This window comes from Lonchura striata, chromosome 12 (genome assembly GCF_050655825.1).
Source record: "Lonchura striata isolate lonStrDom1 chromosome 12, ASM5065582v1, whole genome shotgun sequence".
In the NCBI taxonomy this organism is placed as follows: Eukaryota; Metazoa; Chordata; class Aves; order Passeriformes; family Estrildidae; genus Lonchura; species Lonchura striata.
In genome coordinates, this window is record NC_140714.1 from 13,834,357 (window position 1) to 13,855,440 (window position 21,084).

The following is a 21,084-nucleotide window of genomic DNA, read 5'->3' on the forward strand; positions in this document are numbered from 1 at the left end:
GCTGATGTACTGCCCTGGTCTGTGGGCTAAATAGTCTGGCAAAAAAGGCAACCTTCACATCTGTCTTAATTTAATTTCCCTGATTACCTTCACATCTGTCTTAAATTAATTTCCCTGGTTAATAATTCCTTTTTATTTCTAAAGATTCCACAACAGCATAATGACATCATTGCTAGTACCAAAAAATAAAAGGTAGGAGGTGGCAATAACTATATGAAATCTGTAGGTATGTTTACAAGCTATCTTTATAAAAAGGTTTTTAAAATAAAGGAACAGTAGTGAAAAAGGATAATCTGTAATGTGGACACTTATTCTTCAAATTTCATTGTATTAAATTTTACTTTTCCTTAGGCAGAAAGCTGAATATTTTTAAAGAACTCAGAAAATAAGGAAAACATACCAAAGTAGGAACCGTATGTGTGCACACATTCACAATCCAGACTTATAAGGTACAGGAAAAATCAAATTCTTATACATTAGCAGAAAGCATATCAAGGCAAAGGATATTTGCCTTAAACCAAAATACTGACAGTCTGAGACTGCTTTTGTTTCCTCTACCTCACAGGTGCAAGTATATCCTTAAGAAATTATGTAAGTAGGAGAGTAACCAGGGCAGTTCTATTTCAGGCTTTGCCATTAACTTACCACATAGGTTTGAGCCCTTTTTATTTTCAGTTGACTCATATAATGATTATTATTTTTCCTGTTATATTTCAAAAGGTTATTATTATTTCACTCATTTATGTTCACCTTTTTCATACTTATTTTTTAAAAAGCCAATTGTTCTAGTAACAAAAATGGAAGTCTGATATTCCACTAAGTGGGGGAAGTATGCAGAGGTAGAAGGAAAAAGGAAGAATAAAAGCCAACGAGCCCAACTCAAAAAAATCCCCAATCATCCCCATCAATAAAATAATGATATATAAACATACAAGCATTCAATAAAATAACGATATATAAACATACAAGCATTTCTCTCACTTTACCCAAAACTCTACCTATATGAAACTTCTAACAAATTCTAAATCTGTGCAGCCGACACCAGTGCTCGAGCCGGGAAGAATTTGCCATTTATGCAAGACAAAGTGGTGGCGGAGCGAGGATTTTTCTATAAGGGAGGGTCCTGCTGCGCCGTGCCAGGGTGCAGAGCCCGCAGCACGCTGAACACGCGCTGTCTTTCCAGACTCTCATACAACTTTAAATTGGTGACCACCACTCTTAACTGGAATACTTTTGAACTAAAATTTCCTCATATTTGTCATTCAGATCTCAAGAAATTGTATAAACAAACAATCTGCAGACAAATTCTGCTAGTAGAACATCTAGTGTCTGTCCAGCCAGGGGAAAAAATTGTTTACAGAATTATGTGCTTATGCACTTGACCTGATTTTATGCCAGGATCAGGGATGCTGATTTTGCAAAATGTATCTTCCAGTTGAAATCCATAAACTATGTTTTCATGTATAGTGGGCTCTCAGTTAAAAAGATCTCTACCTGAAACCCCAAAGAATAAAAAAAATTAGGTCTTCAATCAATTATTCTAAAGTTGAAGCTACCTGAACAGGTAAATTCTATTTAAAATTCTGTTATTAAATCAACACAATCTAGTCCCAAGAAGTGAGTATCAGTTCTTGCACAAACAGCAAGGTATTTAAATTTTTCTTATAAAAGCAGTTAATAAATAGAATCCTGTGAAATATCCGCTGAGTGTGAATGCTGCAATAAACATTCTACATTTGTAATGTGGAATTCAAAAGACCTTGTCATTCTAAGACATACAGTATTAATTTTATATGCATAGAACAAGTACTATGTACCAATCAGCTCTTTTATGAATAATTCAAGTCCAAATTAAGTTTTGAATTCTTCCATTTTAATTGTGTGCTAGTGCAACATGATAATCACTATGTGAAATAGTTACAGGCCAGCAAGAAGAAAAAAGTGCCTTTTCTATTTCTGCTATTAAATGTGATCAGTATATTGCAAATCCTCTTCAGGACAGGGTCACATTTCTGCTCATGCTCTATCACTACTCTATGCATACCATTTTCAGGTTCTCTTGCACCACAACTAAAAGGTTATCCTGCAGTATAGAAAATGCTCTCAACCCATGGTTTTGTTACTTTTCATGTAAAAATAGAAAACATTGCTAAAGGACAGTAATATCTGGCTCAGACATGGGTACTTAGGTATGGGTATGAAACACAGTTCACAAGGAATGAAAATATACAAATCTACACTTGGAACAGAGCACAGAAAAAACCCAAACAACCTAAAAACAGAAGGTATCCCACTGACAGTTCAAAAGGCATTAAAAAAAGTAAATGTAAAAAACATTGCTCTTTTTCAATTGCTTGACCTTATGTACAGCCCACACTACTCTTCGTGGTATTGCACAAATATTTCCTTGGCCTGTTGTCAAATAACCACAGCTCCCCAGTTTCCAAACAGCACTGCTGGTAACTTTTAGCTCATGCATACTTCTGCTCACAGTCCCCACGTTCACAAGGATACCCAGCTGGTTTACATTTCTGCTGCTGACTCTCAAAATGCCTCTGCTACTGTTCATTAAGCACAGCTACACAGTCCCTTGGATCCCCTGAACTTGCCAGCCCCAAAGGTGGAAGCCAAGGTGGGGCTGAGTGGGACACCAGGGCCACGGCACCCCCAGGAGTGAGGCTCCACCACAAACTGAGCTGCAGGGGAGAGCTCTTCCCAGTCCTCCTCTCTACTGAGCCAAGGACAGGCCAAGAGGAATCAGGCTGATAATGCAATGCTACCACTGACTTTTAACCCTACCTTACAAACACCACAATTTCACATCTAAAAGTTAAATGTGGAAAGAAATGAACAAGTAACATATGTTAGTGCTTTAAAATGGTTATAAACACTTGTAAGACAAGAGCAGAGCCTGACACTGCAGAAAATTCCTGGGAAGTATAGAAGAACATGGACTATACACTACCTAAGAGGAAATGCATCCTGTTTCTTCAAAGCCTGCAAACCTTGAGAAAACAAAAAACCAGTCAGGCCAATGGATTTATTACAGCCTGCAACCAGGTTGTATGCCCAGGACTGAACAAAGATTCTCACACTAACAGTCTTGACTCTGCAATAAACAGATTCATTTTGCTCTCAGCTTGTGAGTTTGTTGGCATAAGCTACAAACATTGATATTTTCATGTATCATTTCATACAGTGGTTGGTGATTTTGCCATTATTAAGCACCTGGACATTCCTTCTTGGAAAAATAAAATGGTTAGGAGTACAAACACACACCAGTACGTTCAATTTTAAAGGGATTTTTATTAAGTTCTTTAGTTTCATTCACCAAAAATACATTTCACAGAGACAGATTGCATTTTATTTATATAATCTTAGGGCACTGAAACATGTTTTATCACTGTTATTTAAAAACCCACTAGCTCATATTTTATTGTATTTTTTAAAGTCAAACCCCCCCTCCCACAAAAGAAAACAAAACAAACATAGCAAAAAAACAAGCAAACAAAATCCCCAAACAAAAAAAAAAAAAAAAAACTCCACACCACATTAAGAATTCACTAATCATCTCCTTTGTTGTCTGAGAATTCTCTGTCATTTGGAAAGCAAAAGGTACATAGGTGGTATCCCTGGATTATTTTAACATACTGCCTGTGTTTAAACCCATTTTGCACTGTGCAGCAACATTTTCTAAACACTTTTGTATTGCGCCTTTTATTGAGTTATAGATTAGCCAGCTCTTACAATAACCATAAACAATTATTTTAGACACCTTGTTACTGTCACAGCACGTGTCACAGTCCAGACAGCCACAATACACAGAGCACCACATATAATTTCACAAAGCTTCAGCCCATACACAGTAACACCAGACCTCTTCAGAAGGCATCAGTGCCTGCCCATGCAGATTAACATCACTCCAGAAGGCTGCAGGGGTCTTCCCTTGTTCTTCAGCCCAGCCTTTTATCCCCTCGTGTTCCTGCAGTGCCCCTGTGTGCCCTCTGTTCCCTTTGGTGGTTGCTCAGAGCACCTGGGCACTCCCTGGCTCATTGCTGCCAGTGCTGCTCACCTGCTGCTCACAGCTGTGACACTGGGGATGAGCCCAGCCCACTCCCAATCACCACAAACTCTGCACCCACATGGTACAGACACTTTTCTTTGCTAATTGCTTTTGGTTGTTTGCAAGAGTTTATTTATAAACAGCAAACATTTATAGACACCTGTCAGTTGCAAACAATTTCTTTATTGGGGGATAGCTGCATTGTCAGAGACTGTATTACAATTTCAACCTCAGAAAACACTCTTCTCTTATTCCCCTCTTAGCAAAGGACTTTACCACATTAGGAAAATACAGCTGTTGCAAAGGAAATATTAAAGTGTTTGTACATATTTTTTTAATTGCTGCTTCTTATCAGAATTAAACATCCCTTCTCTATTAGTTTAGCTTAAAAACTCAGAGAGAGAAGGTATTTATTAAATTTGCTTATAAAGCTGTATAGTTACCCCCAATTTTACAAGCGTGTATTCTCCTAGAAAAGGAATGCTAGCCAATATTTGCATGGCAAGGTTTTGATAAAAATAAAATAAAATAAATTAAAACAAATACCCGACTTAGGGTTGAACACTCCCACGAACATAATGTACATAGCCACATACTTGTCATTAAATACAGGGCACAAAAGTTCCCTTTGGAGAGAAATGTTAAAAATCATCTCTGCGCTTGGCCGTATTTCTATTATTACTGCAGAAGGCGACTAGGAACAGCGCAATTTTATGAAGAAAAAAAAAAAGAAACTGGTTTTTTTTTTTTTTTTCTATTAGACCCTGGCCGACTATTCCCATTCCCATTACTATTGCTAAACGCGGCGGAGAAACTCCGACAGCCCTGGAACCCCTAAAATAAATCTATTTTGAGGTGAACCAGACCCGCCCCCTCGGAGGGAGGAGCCGTCCCGCCCGAGCACCGCCCGCCTCGGGCCGGCCCCGCCGCGGCCGCTGAGGGGCTCCGGTACCGGGGCCCTGAGGGGATCCCTCGTTAGTAACAGCGGCTGCTGAGGGGCTCCGGTACCGGGGCCCTGAGGGGATCCCTCGTTAATAACAGTGACTGCTGAGGGGCTCCGGTACCGATGCTCTGAGGGGATCCCCCGTTAGTAACAGTGACTGCTGAGGGGCTCCGGTACCGATGCTCTGAGGGGATCCCCCGTTAGTAACAGTGACTGCTGAGGGGCTCCGGTACCGGGGCTCTGAGGGGATCCCTCGTTAGTAACAGCGGCTGCTGAGGGGCTCCGGTACCGGGGCCCTGAGGGGATCCCCCGTTAATAACAGCGGCTGCTGAGGGGCTCCGGTACCGGGGCTCTGAGGGGATCCCTCGTTAGTAACAGCGGCTGCTGAGGGGCTCCGGTACCGGGGCTCTGAGGGGTTTCCCTCGTTAATAACAGTGACTGCTGAGGGGCTCCGGTACCGATGCTCTGAGGGGTTTCCCTCGTTAGTAACAGCGGCTGCTGAGGGGCTCCGGTACCGGGGCTCTGAGGGGATCCCCCGTTAATAACAGCGGCTGCTGAGGGGCCGCGGTACCGGGGCTCTGAGGGGATCCCTCGTTAGTAACAGCGGCTCTGAGGGGCCGCGGTACCGGGGCTCTGAGGGGATCCCTCGTTAGTAACAGCGGCTGCTCAGGGGCCGCGGTACCGGGGCTCTGAGGGGATCCCCTGTTAATAACAGCGGCTGCTCAGGGGGACCCCTCGTTATCCCGTGTGCAATAACGAGTGGGATGCCCCGTTATCCGCTGTGCCGAAGGAAAACTCGTTAGTAACAGCGCTGCTGACAGGGACCCCTCGCTAACAGGCGGTGCTGAGCGGGACCCGTTGAGCTCGGGGACAGCGAGCCCAGCGCCGCCACGGCCCCGCGGCCGCTCCTCCGCGGGCGCCGCCGTCACCGCCCGCTGCCCATGCGCGCGGCGGGCGCGCAGGCGCAGGGCGGGGCCGGGCCGGGGCAGCCATGGTGTACATCTCGAACGGTGAGCGGCCGCGGCCGGGCCCGGGGCAGCCGCGGTGTGCGAATGCAGCGGGGAGGGGCCGGGCCGGGGGCTGGGCACCCGCCGGGGGCTGGGCACCCGCCGGGGGCTGGGCACCCGCCGGGGGCTGGGCACCCGCCGGGGGCGCCGGGCCCGCGGTGCGCAGAGCGCCGCTCCCGGCGCCGCCGGGACAGCCGGGCAGGGTCTGCCAGCTGCCGGTGTCGCGTCACCCCGCGCTGCCCTGCGGCCTGTGGCAGGGCAGGGACTTTGACGAGGCAAGTGCGTGTTGAAGACACCGGAGCGTCACACGGCAGCACTTTAACCGCTTACGGGGAATCAGACTCTGCACTGGCACTCTGTAGGTTTGCTGGGTAGAGCCCCAGTGGCGGTGCTGACTCCTTTAGCTCAAGTGCTTGGGCAGTAACCTGTGAAAATGAAACTCGCTGCCATGAAGTGCAGTTTCACCGTGCCAGCTGCAAACTCTGGACTTAGCACATCTGGTTTTGTGTGATGTACTGTTCGGTGTCACACACGGAACGTCACTGGATGTTTTGTATCTGGATGTTACAGGACAAGTGTTGGATAACCAGAGTCGGGCTCCCTGGCGTTTGTCATCTATAACAGATTTCTTCTGGTCAATAGCAGATTTTGTGGTTCTCTTGTAAGTAAAGTTAATTCTTTTGGTGAGCTTAATTTTAGATTTGACATACTTAGAAGTTACACAATGCTATCAGTAACACAACAATAAAAATATTTACTCTCTAGTATTCCATATGTACAAATGCTTTACTACAACTATGTGGTTGTGTTTATTAAGCACAGTATACTTAACAAAAAGTGCATGAAAAAGGACTCTTATTGGCAGTTTAAATAAGTTTTCTTACATTTCATCTATTTTGATACTGCAAAAAAAAAAAAAAATACTTTTGTTAAAAAGCATGTACTACCTGATCAAATAATTAAGCTGTTTGGAAAATTTCTACTGGTGACAATAGATTCTGACAAGTAAAAGCAATCATGCAGTAAACACAAATTTGGATCAAAGCCAGTTAACAAACAGAAAGTCCATGTGATATATTCAACAGTTCTTAGTGATTTCAGTTATAAGTTTATACTTCATGCATTTCTTGCATATTACCAAGAAAACTAGATTTTATAGTTTAAGGTTCACTGTAATTTGGGATTATTAAAAATTATAGTTTCATATGTAGGAGACAAATTGCCAAGATTTAAACAACAATGATCATGAGAAGATAACACTATTCATTCCTGAACACTACTTACTGTTTCTCAAGCCATTTCTTATCTTCCAGACAAAAAATTCAGAAAGTATATCTAGCAATCAATTAATCTAACCCTTTTTTTAATTTTTCAGTTTCCAGAGCATTATTCAGCCAGATTTGAGAAGAAGAGGGTACACATCTTCCTCCTATTCAGGATACCATGACGGAAGAGGGTATTTTTTTCATATTCACACAGTTTTTTCCCCTATCTTTGTGAAGTGACATGAATCTGATTAGATTACAGTTGTGATTTGCATTGAATTGGGTTGTGCAGGAAGGCTAAAATGGTTATCTGCATTGTTGGTAACAATACACAGCTTTGGACAGCTGCAATAGCAGTACAAACACTCTCTGAAAATATTTTTGAAGCCTGCCTAGGAGACAAGAGATAGCTTTGTTAAAATTCTTCTTTTCTGAGACATGTTGATACTCAGCATTTGACTTGCATTAGTGCAGTCATTTCTTGTATTACATCACCTAAAGCAAAACACTGTTACAGGGGTGTAATTGCTATGAACACTGCAACCTAAGTTTTGTAGGACCGTGTAAAAAGCATCAGTGATCTGCAGCCTTTTCACATCACACAGCAGTAATGAGACAGGACAGGATTTTTGCAGTCATGAGGTTGAGGTTTTCTTACAGCTTGCTAGGTGAAACTCAACTTTTTCAGAGGTTCAAACTTTCTGACTACTGACATTTAGAGCCAGTGTTATTCTATTTCTAGTTGCAAAGTTTAATGACAGTAGAATTCCTTTCTTTTCAGGCCTCCAGCAAATCCTCGCCGTAGAATGGGCCGAATAAACCACTGGGGTGGAGGCCCCAGTCCACCACCAATGGCTGGAGGTGGATGAGGAAGGTAAATCCAAATCTACTGCATCCTGCTTTGAAGGGTTTGGGTTTCTTTTTTTTTAATAGCCATGTTAATTCAGGGTTAAGGTAGAATGAAGTGTTTTGTCATCCTGCTACATAAGTTACCAAAACAGGAAAATGATCAAAATTATTCAATAATAAAAAAAATAAATAAAGAGAAATAAAGGGGAGAAAAGCAGGGAAAAGGGATGTGAAAAAGTATTTTGGTTTAGGAATGGTGGACTTTCACGTTTAATTGCACAGAAGTTGATAGACAAAGTGTGGCAAAGCTTTCTGAGCGCAGCTGATAAGTTATTTATAGATTCTCATCTTTTTTAGCTGCTAATTTAAAGATCAGATTAGGTTAGAAAATGAATCTTTGTTTGCATTTTTTATAGTTATATGACTTGTGAGGGGTTTTGGTATAAGTTTCTCAATAGAAAAGAAAGAAAAATACAAAGTTGTTAAAGGACAGTAAAAATGGATTTTTTCCCCTGTTGCAATGCCAAAAGCCATACCAATCTTGAAGTCCAGTAAAGTATATAAATCAAAATTATTCAAAAATAGAGGTAAAAGTAAAAGAGGTTTTAAATTTCTTACAGCTGCCTGATATTTAATTCTGTTTAATAATTAGTTTGGCTGCTGGGAGTTACAGCTGACACTGAGTGTATTTACAGTACGGTTTCATTTACTTTAAGAGTTAAGTAAACAACCTTTGTTTTTCATCAATAACTCCCATTGTTACTATAATAAAAGTTATAAGGGGAAAAGAAACCAACCCATGCAGGTGGTTAATACCTGTAAACCGTGTAGAAAAAAGTTCATATACCAGGAAACACAGACACCAGTATTTCAGTTCACTTGAACAAGGATAAGCTGCTTCCAAGTGGGAGAAAAACCCTGGGACGTGGTGGTGTTTTTTCTTGAGTAGACACAAGGCCAGCAAAGACGGTGGAGATGGCTTTTGGGTAATCACAGCAACGTATAACCTGCTTAGAAATAAAGTTAGCAAGTCTTTGCATGTCTCATTTATCTAAAATAAAAGCAATGTTATTTTAAATTTTCTACTTAATTTGATCTCACAAAGGCCTCTTTAACTTTATTAAGTTACTACTTTATCTTTTAGGTAAACGCCTGCTGAAGAGGCAGGCACAAGCATACACATCAGCCAGATGAAAAGAAGAGTTTAGTGGTGGACCAAATGGGGATGTGTATGCCTGACTGGAAACTGTTCTGTGATAGAAGCAGATTAATGAAGTTGTACTGGGAACTCCTTCCTCAAGGATCCAGTGTGACTGAACCACAGTTTCATTAAATACATGTTTACTGTCTAAGGTCTTTGTATAGTTTCTGAACATTTTACTGTAGTTGTAAAGTTATAAGTAAATTATATTTGGCTTGTCACAAGGCTGATTTTCTCATCATTTTTTAGAAACTGAAAATCTGAAGTACAATAAGCCTTCTGCTATTCAGATGCGAAAAAAAATACATATTTATAGTTGATAGAGATGGTCTCTCGAGTCAAAGCAGCAAGTCTTAAGAGGTTTTGTATTCACTCGCTCAGGACAAACACTCTGTACTTTGCTGTGTTTTCCTTGTATTAATGATACTCTAAAAGCACTTCAGAAATGCAGTTAACAAATTGCTTTACATCCCTAAGGCACATAATGCGTTTTACAACAGAAACACCTCTTGAAACAGCTTCATTCTCCGCTATAAACTTACTGAAATGCATAAAAACATTTACTGTACAAATTCAGGTTTTTTTTACTGTAAAATTAGGTGGTGTTTTTCTTACATGAAGAAAAAAAGAGCTCAACTCAAATACTAACAGCTATCCCAGAATAGTTATTTTCTTTTAAATGTAACAATCTTTTTATCTGACGTACCCCTTTTCAGCATGGGAATTTCTCACTGTTATTGGAGTTTATTTGGAATTTATGGGTTTGGGAGATTTTTGCTTAAAGAGGTCTGCAGTTATTTGAGAAAAAATGAGCTGACAAGAATCCAGATTAAATTATTTGTCACACAGTGCCAGTGCAAATTTTTAATTTAAGCGTCCTTAATAATGTCTTGTTAAGGAGGTGCTCCTGTCTGACCATCCAGGCGCTACTCTGGCAGTTACATCCACACTCCATAAGCTGAGATCAAAACCTGCCCTGCTTGACTCCCTACACCGCACTTACCATCAGACCAGGTTTCCTTACCAGCTCAACCCCATGTTTCCCAGAGTGTCAGTTGTCCAGATCCTTAAAATCATTTAATATTGGTGCAATAAGTAAATAACAACTGTCTCCAAGGAGGGACCCCGAACAAAGAGACTCCTCGGTGTATAAAACAGCTGCTGCTGTTCCATCCCCTGGCTGTGCCACAATTCCACAAAGGGCTGGCAGTTCATGGCCTCTCTCCTGGGGCTCTGCTCCCCGAGCAGCTCCAACTGCAGCTGCACCCCAGCTACCTGCACTGAATGTATTCCTTAACACTCCTTAGCCGTAAATTAATCAACAATGCCCCTCAATTAACAAGCTACACCAGCAGCTCCCACTCTTATCTAACACAAAGCTCCCCCTCTTTTACACTAGCCCGTGTAACTTTCAGCCTTTAAAAACCACATCTCTCCCGGCTCTAGTCAAACATCGTCTCTGTAGAGTTTATAAAGGAACTCGCTGCCCACAAACAGGGAGGCTGGTCATCGTTACCCCTGTACGGCAGTGCCCCGTCCATCAGCTATACCGCAGCCTTTGCATAGAGAAGTATTTAAGCTGTTGTGGGGCCGTATCCCCTCTCCTGCAGCCCCACCAGCAGTACCAGCCCAGCTGAGAGGGTTTGGCTGGTGCTCCACCAGACCCGCGGCAGCGGCGGGGCTCCTCCCCCGGCTCCCCGTGCCGCTGCTGGGCTCCTCACCGCCGGGGCAGGAGCTCCGCACTCCGCTACAAGCGGGGCCATCGCAGGCAGCGCCCGGGAGCCGCCGAGGCCCCTCCCGGTACCTGCTGGAGGGCGGCGCCGGGCCCGGGCCCGCCCGCTTCCGCCCCGCGCCGGGCTCGGCGCCGCTCGGGCCCGGCAGACGCGGCTTCCGCCCGGCCGGAGCATGACCCAGGCGGAGAAAGGCGAGGCGGAGAACGGCAAGGACAAGGAGCGCGACCGGGAGCGCGAGCAGCGCGGCGGGAAGCGGCCCATCGTGCCCGCCGCCGTGCCCGAGTCCCTGCAGGAGGTGAGGCCCGGAGCCCAGCGGGCACTGCCGGGCGCCGCTCCCTCCCGCTGGGGCGGGCCCGGCCTTTTACAGGCCTGCGGGGAAGCGGAGGGGGCGTGGAGGCGCCGGGAGGGCTCCGCGCGGTCCTGGCCGCTCGGCCTGACTCCGCGCGCGTTGTGCTGCTTTCAGCAAATACAGAGCAACTTCATCGTGGTGATCCACCCCGGCTCCACCACCCTGCGGCTCGGGCGGGCCACGGACACGCTGCCCGCGGGCATCCCGCACGTGATCGCGCGGCGGCACAAGCAGCCGGGCCAGGCGGCCTACCGGGACAGCTGGCTCCTCAGGGACGGGCTCAGTGTAAGCGCCGCCCCGCCTCCCGAAACACGCGAGTCCAGCCCCTGCTCTGGGGCGGTCTGCTTTGTTCTGTGGTGCATACGCGCCTTTCTTCCCTCATGGTTTTCCGGAGGACAGTACATCTCCTGTCAAACTTTTTTTTCATACTTTTAAGGACTGTAGATGCCCACAAACAGGGAGGCTGGTCATCGTTAGCTACTGAAGTCAGTAGGCTTGGACCAGGCTGTGTTTGCGTTTGATTTGTTTGCAATGAACTAAATCTAAAGAGTTGCTAGGTTGAGAGTTTGTACATATTGATTTCCCTGTGCTATGGTCTGGTACCACACTCAGTATTTCTTCTGATGGAATGCCATGTTTGTAGGATTGGAATCAGACTTCTCCATTTGTGAATATGTTGGTTACTAGTTAGTTTGTGACCTGGGTAACACAGCAAGTCATTTTAGTCCAGCCTGATCAAAAGACATATGTAATAATCTTACTTGTAATCTGAATCTGTAAAAATTGAACTAACCTCTCTAATATTAAACCTCACCATTAGATAATTGAAATCTGTTTAAACATTTTTGCTCCTGTTTCAGATGTCTGTAGTTAATGGCCTGAGCACATCACTAGAGATTAAGACCAGCAGCCACTAAAAGCAATTAAAATATTCAAGTTGACTTGAATAGGTGTTGGGAACTCTAATTTAAAAAATAGTTTCTTTAAAAATGAGCATAAGTCCATTTTGGATTGTACAAACATCTGTGCTTTCTATTGTGTATCAACCACAGTAATGATTTCACTGTTTCCTAATAGTATCAGTATTACCACTATACAGACATTGTTTGAAAGTATTTACCTTGCATATTTGGGGTTTTTCCTTAGAAACCTGAGAGTACTGAGCAGAGACAAAATGGCCTTAAAATGGTGGACCAAGCAATATGGTCCAAAAAGATGTCAAATGGAGCGAGGCGCATACCAGTGTCACCTGATCAGGTAACTCATTCTTAAAATCTTACTAAATTGTTCATTCACACAGTCCTTGGGTGAGATGCTGTGCTTCAGTGGACAAGAATAGATACCCTTTCTAGACCAAATATGGATAAGTGCTATTGTGCTACCTAACTCTGAAAACATGAGAAAATGAAGATTGTGTTTCCTCAAGGGCTGGGTTCAAAGGGGTATTTCGTTTTTCTTCCATGCATAAAAAGTGACTGGTAAAATATTTATCAAAAGGATTTGGTTTGGTTACATTTCAGGCCAGGTCATACAACAGACAGATGAGGCCTGCCATTTTGGATCACAGCTCTGGGGCCAAGTGGACAAACACGTCAAATCATCCTGAATTTTTGGTAGGAGAAGAGGTAAGACTGATTTTCCTGCTGAATGAGGCTTCATGTGTTTTAATGCAGCCATTGATCAGTTGCAGTCTGCTATAAGTTAGTACATACTGAAAGATGTGTAAAGCTAACAAAACAAAACTGAGAAACTTCACTGTGGAGTAACTGAGTATTTTTTATCATTCAGCAAGACAAGAGGGTTTCCCCCATTTGCTTAACAAGTATCTTGGATCCCTTGCTGCTATAAATCAGGGTTTTTGCAGGGAGTAGGTGAGAACTTTACCCATATGGCATAATTCAGAGAAAAGGCAAGAAACTGATAGAAGTATCACTACATGGAATTGCTGCTGAGTAACTTGATATTTGTGGGCTTCAGTGTTTAAATTATTTTAGTATCTAATATGAGATAATGGAAAAATACACCTTTATATTCACTAGATGTCTCTGGATAAGAATATTCAAGCAATTTAGACTATGTATTTGCTGTCTTTATTTTAATCATTTATAATCAAGCCCTGTTAGAAATTGCTGTTTTGCTGTTACATCAGTCTGAGCTCTGCAGTGTCTTATATCTGCTTCTGAAATACTTTTCTTCACAGTTGTTACTCATTTTAGTATTTTTTTTGGGAAAAGTAATGCCCAGAATGTAATCTCTCATTTCCAGGCACTGTATGTTAATCCATTGGATTCTTATAACATACATTGGCCCATTAGAAGGGGGCAGCTGAATCTCCACCCAGGACCTGGTGGCTCCCTCACTGCAGTACTGGCAGACCTGGAAGTTATATGGTCATATGCAATACAAAAATACCTGGAAATACCACTGAAAGACCTGAAGGTAAGCTGTGAACAGCACATTTTTGTGGTGTAGGCTGTATCCACTTCTCTAAGTGTTATTGTAAAAGAGAAGTGGTTTTCTTAATAAATACCTCCTTTCTGCTGGTGAGCAAGGTTCCCAAGACTTCATCTGGAATTTTGTCCATGTCTTTAAGACAAAAGCTGTTGATAGAACCTCTAACAAGGATGTTTAGAAATCCCATGATAGACTTTTCACATAGTCTTTGTTTGGGTTTTTTTTTTGTTGACTGTAAAGGAGGCACCCGGGGAAGGGATGCCTAGTACTTGTATAATTACTTATCCTTGCTAAGTAGGCGTTTGTCTCATGCCTGAATGTACTTTTAAACCTTTAAATGGCTGTAGACTTTTGGCACTTACTTAGAACATATTTTTTTAAAGTATTAAAAACCTTCCCCTTTCCCAAATTTTTAGGGTTTTTTTATAAGTTGTATATCGAACTTTATTTGTGAACTGGCTTTAATTTACTGTTCTTGTCTTCAGTACTACAGATGCATTTTACTAATTCCAGACATCTATAATAAACAACATGTGAAAGAACTGGTAAATATGATCCTAATGAAGATGGGCTTCTCAGGTAAAAACCATAATGAAGCAAGTACTTAATGATTAATTGCATAAGGATTTTTTTTCCTTTTAAGGCATATTTTTGCACATCAGCCCCAGGTTAGCTGGGACTAGCACCCTCATCTTTTGACAATCACATAACTGCTGTCTCTTTTAAAGGGGCAAAATGGTTGGCTAATATTGAAACAAGTTTTTTGGTTTACTGTTGTGCATTCCAACAGTGGGCTTCTCATTCAGCTGAGGTAAAAGTAGCAGCAGTCTGATTTCTTAAATATTTCTAAAATGCATGGCTGTCTAGAAGGACACACTGGAATCTCTGGTACTTCCCAGGTTTAAATATGGGCTTGTGACACAAATGCACTCTCTAAAGGTGGATTGTAGGGAAAACAGAGGGTCCAAGTGGATCTTATTTCATAACTACTTAAAGACCATATCTGAAATTCTAATAATAATGCTATTTGATTAAAACCATAAAAAAATTAGGAAAACACATCACGTACATCCAGTACCCAAGACCCTGCTCTACCAGATTAAAAAAAGTACTTGCAATTTGGAGACAATGCCTTTAATCTTGAAAAAGGATCATTTGACCCTGCTCTTAGCTTCCTTTCAGGACCTTTAAAGCTTTATTCAAGAAAAAAAAAATCTCTAAGTACCCCCTACACCATCTTCACTAAATATACAGAATTTCAGTAAAGAGTCAGGCTATTTGTAGATCTTGAAAAGACATAAAATGTCCTTTAAATATCAGCAACATGACTGTAAAGTTTGGCATAAATTTAATACAATTTTTTCTCCTGTTGCCAGGAATTATTGTACACCAGGAGTCTGTCTGTGCCACCTTTGGAAGTGGCTTAAGCAGTGCATGCATTGTAGATGTGGGAGATCAGAAGACAAGTGTTTGCTGTGTAGAAGATGGTGTTTCCCATCGCAATACCAGGTATCTTAGAGTGTGCAGAATTGTTATAATCATGGACTTATTTGCTTACCAAAGATTTAACTTCTAAAAGGAGTCAAAATTTCTGTAAGTATAGGTGTTGCTCTGAGGCATTTAACAGAGACAACTGTTACAATATGAACCTTAAAGAATTACCTTTAGAGGAAGAAAACAGGCAGAATTGATCAGAACTAATATTGTGTTCTGCAAACTCCATGGAAGTCATGATTCCAGCATGTCTAAAATCTTTCTAGCATTCCTCTCCCTGTTGCTGCAGCCAGTATTTCAGCAACTACATAAAAAGCTCTTTTTCTTCTCTGTGCTTTAGGCTGTGCCTTGCATATGGAGGATCTGATGTGTCAAGGTGTTTTTATTGGCTTATGCAACGAGCAGGATTCCCATATAGAGACTGCCAGTTAACCAATAAGTTGGACTGCCTGCTGCTTCAGCACCTCAAGGAGACATTCTGTCATCTGGATCAGGTGAGGAGGAGAAAATGGTGCCTTATCCAAGTAATTATTTTTTCTTTTACAGAATGTTACTCTGGGGAGGCTTTTTGTGAGTCCAAGTTAATTGTAAATATTTTACTCAGGAGAATACTGGCAAAAGCTGTAGAAGCTTTAGACTTGAAATGTTTGTAACTTGGTTTATTTTTCCTCTCTCTGAAAGGAGTCCCAACTCTTAAAAAGATAATTTCTTAGTTCTTATTGCTGAAAGAAGCTGATAATAATTGCATACTTGCTGATTTTCAACTTCAGTACTGCAACATCTGCCAGCAGGTCTCTTCTTCGTGCAGAACTCTCACTCTAGAGGCTTAGGCACGTAGAAAGCTGTCTGGCACATCATACTATGTGGAAAAGCCTTTTAAAAACTCAAGAATAGGTAAATAAAGTCCATAGTTAGAAGAGAGTTTTGTTACTTTTTTCTGTTTTCTGTAGTTAAATAGATTGCACAGCTTGATAAATATAAAAGATAGCTTTTTTTTTGTTTCTTACCTTAGGATATTTCTGGATTACAAGATCACGAGTTCCAAATTCGGCATCCAGATTCTCCAGCTTTATTGTACCAATTTCGATTAGGGGATGAAAAATTACAGGTGATTTTTAAATTAAATTACAAGTATAATGAGCATTCAGACTCAGAGCCTCAATTTGTATCAGTCCAGTGCTACTAAGCCTGTGTGATTTATGGATTGTTCTTAAACTATGTTTGTAGATAAAATTTAATTCCTGTATGGATGAGTGGGCCTAATGCAGCACTGGTGGATGCACAAGACTTTCTAAGTAGCTTTAGTCACCATGTTTGTTGTTTCATCTAAATATGATAATTATCCTTCAAATACAAAGCATAATGTTAACTTTGCAAGATTTTCAGCTCACAATTGAATTTCCTAATTTTGTAACAAACGACATTTGAGTACCTGTTTATTATACAATGCTAAATCTGTAAATAAACTTTTGTATTTCTTAGGACATTTTCTAATTATAAAAAACAGAAGACACTTCAGTATTTTACAAACTACCTGGAGAAAAAACACCTCTATTTAATTTTGAATTGTGAGAAAAATAGAACACAACTTTTCTTTTTTACCCAGTAAATATCAAAATAGGAATAATGTAGTAAAACCATGCCAAATCTTTCCTCAGGCACCCATGGCTCTGTTTTATCCAGCAACTTTTGGAATTGTTGGACAAAAAATGACAATTTTGCAGCACAGGTCACAAGGTGATCCTGAGGATCCTCATGATGAACATTATCTGCTGGCCACACAAAGTAAGCAGGAGCAGGTGTGTGATTGCTGGTTTTATTTTTCATTAACTATCATTTAATCAGGGAGTAAAATGAGGACTCATTAGCTCATCTCAGAAACCAGAGTTTGTTACCTTGGTCAGAAGTATTAAAGAATAAGTTTAAAGCAAGCAGTTACAGATGCCTAAACAATTCTTTAATTAGAAGTGTGCATTTTTAAAGTCTAAGAAAGGATCCCTCTATTACGGGATTGAGCAATCTGATGGAGTTCAAAATAAGCCCTTACTTAGAACATGAGGATTAAAATTAAAATTAGATGAGGCAATAATGCAAGGCTTAACCTTGCTGTGCAAAAAGGTGAAGGGAAGTACAACAGTGCTTAGTTAAGTCTTTGTACTGTTCTGTAACCTGCTGTGACCTTTTTGCATCTTTGTTTTCTCATTTTTAAGTCTGCAAAAGCTACAGCTGACAGAAAATCTATGTCAAAGCCTGGTGCATTTGAGGGAGAATTGAGAGGCCAATCCTCAGACATTTCAGAGAGAATCTACCCACAAGAGGTGGAGCTGGGCTCTTCCCAGGGTGACTGTATGATGCCTGGCAATGATTCAGAGGAACCTTTAACTGCACACATGTCCAGGAAAACTGCTGTTTCTCAGTTTGAAGGCAAAGCCTTGGGCCTGGACAAAGCCATCCTTCATAGTATTGACTGCTGTGGTAAGAATTACATTTGTACAACTCTGTGAAATAGACCTCAGGGTGGATTTATGTAACTCCTCTATTTCACCAAAGAAAGATGTGTCCCTAGGTTTTATCACCTGGAGAGTAGCTGTTTCTTATGCTTGCATCTTTGTTGATGTTTCTTGTGCTGTGTGTCCAAGGAATAGAAGAAGAATTTTAAAAGCAAACATCAGTTTCTATCTGGTTTGACTTGCACTAAATTAATTGTAATACAGACCATTTTAACTTTAAAAAACAGATGTATTTCTATATATTCATTCATTCCAGCATCTGATGATACAAAAAAGAAGATGTACAGCTCCATCTTAGTAGTGGGAGGAGGCCTTATGTTTCATAAAGCTCAAGAGTTTCTTCAACACCGAATTCTCAACAAAATGCCACCTTCTTTCAGAAGAGTTGTTGAAAATGTTGAAGTCATCACAAGGCCTAAGGTAACTGTTAACTAAGTAGTTAGTAAACTATGATTGGTTGAAATCTTCAAAAGGTTAAAAGAAAACAATTCTTTCAAAATCCCAGAGTAGTTGAATATCTGAGATTTAAGGGAGCTTTCAGCCTATAACATAGCACTGGCTGGTTAGAGACAAGGAGTTAGAGTACAGATCATTGAGGTGTTTATTAGCTCAAGGCCCCATTCTTAAAGAAGCAGTTAGTACTGGCCCATGAAGGTAACCTGTCTCCTCAGCAAGAAATTGTGGGGCTTTTTTTTTGGTACTTTAAAGATAATAGAAAAACAGGCATTGAGATTTATTTTCATGTTGCATTAATCAGGCAAAATTTGTAAGTATACTTCCATCCATTTCACCCACTCTCCCAGAAGGTTGGGTGAAATACTGAAGGCAAGATTTTCATTATGTGCTTAGAAAGCATCTTAAAACAAAAACTGACTTCTCAAAGCATCTTGAGTATCAATTAAATATTTTTGTCCCACTACTTTTTCCTTGGATAATACTGGAAAACTTTTTTCTTCCCCTACCCCACCAGATTCTAACTGGTGAATAGTGTTGGAAAAATAGGATACAGCTGTGGAGAACAATACAACATGAGACCAATGACTGTGTGCAATCTGTGTTTTGAATTTAGGATATGGATCCACGTTTAATTGCCTGGAAAGGAGGGGCAGTTTTGGCCTGTCTGGACACAACTCAGGAGCTGTGGATATACCAGAGGGAGTGGCAGCGCTTTGGTGTCAGGATGTTACGGGAGCGAGCTGCCTTTGTGTGGTAATGCTGGTGCTTACAGAGGAGTCTGTAGGAACTTCACTGAAGATTCCATTCCCCTAATGCCCTTTTTTCCCAGTACACATGAATTGACCTTCTGTTGATACATATTTTTTGTATTTTATTAATATTAACCTCAACTGAAATTTTTGTGGAATTTACTGAATTCATTTGACTTCAGCTACCCTTTGTCTCTTAAATTGTATGCATTGAATTCTACATACAGAGTACTACTGTCATCTCCAGAGTAACTATATTTATATTGTACAGCTAATGTATATTAAAATTGCACAGTGGAGGAACTTAAGGTATGAAATGTTACGTGACAGTTGTTAAGCCACGATTCATTCCAGAAACATGTACACAGAAGCAACAGCTGAAGAGTGCAGCTGTGGGTTTAATGTAATATTCTGATTGCTACGCTAATGTTACCAGGAGGTGAAGTTGTTATATAAGTGATCATTAGGGTAAAAATGAAATGAAGAACTAAAACTACAGTCACTGTTTGTATTTTACTTCTGTAATAAATTATTTTATTTCGTGGAAAGACAAAGGATTTGGAAGTTGAGTATTTTTTCTTTGCCCTGTACTTTTCATCAAAGCCTCTTAGTTTTTCATTATCCATTGTAGAGTCCACTTTTTTCTTATTTTACAAAAATCAATATAATACACCCGAGAAGACCTAGCTGCAATTTTATACAGCCAGCACATCTTCCAATTCATTCCACCTGAGGGCAGTGAGGCTGCACTCCTCAGCCACCCTGCAAAAGCAACCAAGCCTGGTTTGGTTGGGCAGCTGCCTTCAAAACAACCCGACTGGTTTGAACTGAAATACTGAAGCTGGAGCTTCCTAAGCAAACTTGAGAGCATTCCTATTGCAATAATACCTAAAAGGCAGTTTCTTTTATGTGACCTTATCTAAAAGGATGCTCGCAGCAAAACTCTACAGAATACAAAAGCTGAAGAAGGTGAGAACTCTTACCTCTGAGATGGCACAAGCTGCCCCAGCAATATGACACAGTCACAAGTAGAGCAGCGAGGAGAAAACACATCCTCCAACTGAATTCTAAAAGAGGAAAAAAAAACATTTTGAAGCAAATCTCTAAAAGCTGTCGTCATTTATCATAATAATACTTACCAATATATGGTATATATGCATTTGTTTGTCTTTTAATAGAATTTAGAGAAAATACACACAGATTTACTGAAATGATAATTTCCAATGGCCATACAGTGAAAATTTGCTAAAAAGCAATGCAAAATGATTCATCATCAATACTGGTTTTGTTGATTACTTAATTTTCTTCCCTACTCTGAAAGAAACAAGGAATATCAGTCTGAGTCTGCTCCCTGCCAATTCCTCCCATATTACTGGAATGTACCTCCCCCTGCAACCTGAAGTCTCATCAGTCATCTCCTAGCCTCACTTCCTTTTTGTTTAGAGTTTTACCCTGAGCAAAAGCTACAAAATAACAAATTCCTGAACGGCAGCATTACTCTAGTAAGGATAAAACTTAAGAGGAGGAAGGTGAAAGGCAAAATTTGCCAGTGCCAATATATGTAAAGTCACCTAATACCAAAATCATCTGCATCTTGATAGGATTTTAACATTCAAACATCTGTATAGCTAAAATATTTATTTCCCCAGATTTTTGCAAACATCCAGGGGAAAATCTGCTGAATAGACCTGATAAATATTGCAACAGGAAACTGAGTAGTTTCAGCTTAGTTTGCAGTGAATACTGGCTTGAGAATGGTAAATATTCAAGTATAAATGAATTTAAAAACAGCAAATTCACCTGCACAGAATTCTCAAATTTTCTGTTTAAGGGCCATGTGTATGATTCATTTGGTAACAAAGGGGTGAGATATCATCACCAATTTCTAGTTGGCAAACCCATGAAATACTGAACACCTGCAGGAGCCCTTTACAATGAAGTGGAAACTCCTCTATTTCTTCACATTCCAAACAATGAACTTAGAATTTTGTGCTCTACACCTACCCCTACT

At 41.0% G+C, this 21,084-nt stretch overlaps 2 protein-coding genes across 4 annotated transcripts; both read left to right on the forward strand.

The window, feature by feature from the left end:
- The first annotated feature begins 5,972 nt into the window (after positions 1-5,972).
- Positions 5,973-9,552, forward strand: SELENOK (selenoprotein K). Of its 2 annotated transcripts, XM_085590089.1 has the most exons (5): positions 5,973-6,016; positions 6,584-6,674; positions 7,389-7,469; positions 8,060-8,152; positions 9,272-9,552. In XM_085590089.1, exons 1-5 carry the CDS (start codon positions 5,998-6,000, stop codon positions 9,273-9,275), a joined length of 288 nt encoding a protein of 95 aa, XP_085446215.1. In that variant the 5' UTR covers positions 5,973-5,997; the 3' UTR covers positions 9,276-9,552. The 2 variants fall into 2 exon arrangements, with proteins under 2 accessions (XP_085446215.1, XP_021389982.3); XM_021534307.4 differs by lacking the exon at positions 9,272-9,552 and having other exon boundaries at positions 8,060-8,156.
- Positions 9,553-11,172: 1,620 nt separating this feature from the next.
- Positions 11,173-19,627, forward strand: ACTR8 (actin related protein 8). Of its 2 annotated transcripts, XM_021532975.3 has the most exons (13): positions 11,173-11,356; positions 11,525-11,695; positions 12,557-12,667; positions 12,931-13,035; positions 13,676-13,849; positions 14,350-14,443; positions 15,241-15,373; positions 15,699-15,852; positions 16,371-16,466; positions 17,017-17,157; positions 17,569-17,833; positions 18,125-18,288; positions 18,938-19,627. In XM_021532975.3, exons 1-13 carry the CDS (start codon positions 11,234-11,236, stop codon positions 19,079-19,081), a joined length of 1,875 nt encoding a protein of 624 aa, XP_021388650.1. In that variant the 5' UTR covers positions 11,173-11,233; the 3' UTR covers positions 19,082-19,627. The 2 variants fall into 2 exon arrangements, with proteins under 2 accessions (XP_021388650.1, XP_021388658.1); XM_021532983.4 differs by lacking the exon at positions 11,525-11,695.
- Positions 19,628-21,084: the final 1,457 nt, after the last annotated feature.

What these genes read in the sequence shown, in the direction of transcription:
- ACTR8 (XM_021532975.3), top strand. Translation starts at nt 11,234, where the DNA reads ATGACCCAGGCGGAGAAAGGCGAGGCGGAGAACGGCAAGGACAAGGAG. An exon ending in TCCTCAGGGACGGGCTCAGT is followed by an intron (nt 11,696 to 12,556) that starts GTAAGCGCCGCC and finishes GTTTTTCCTTAG; the next exon opens with AAACCTGAGAGTACTGAGCA. An exon ending in AAGTCATCACAAGGCCTAAG is followed by an intron (nt 18,289 to 18,937) that starts GTAACTGTTAAC and finishes TTTTGAATTTAG; the next exon opens with GATATGGATCCACGTTTAAT.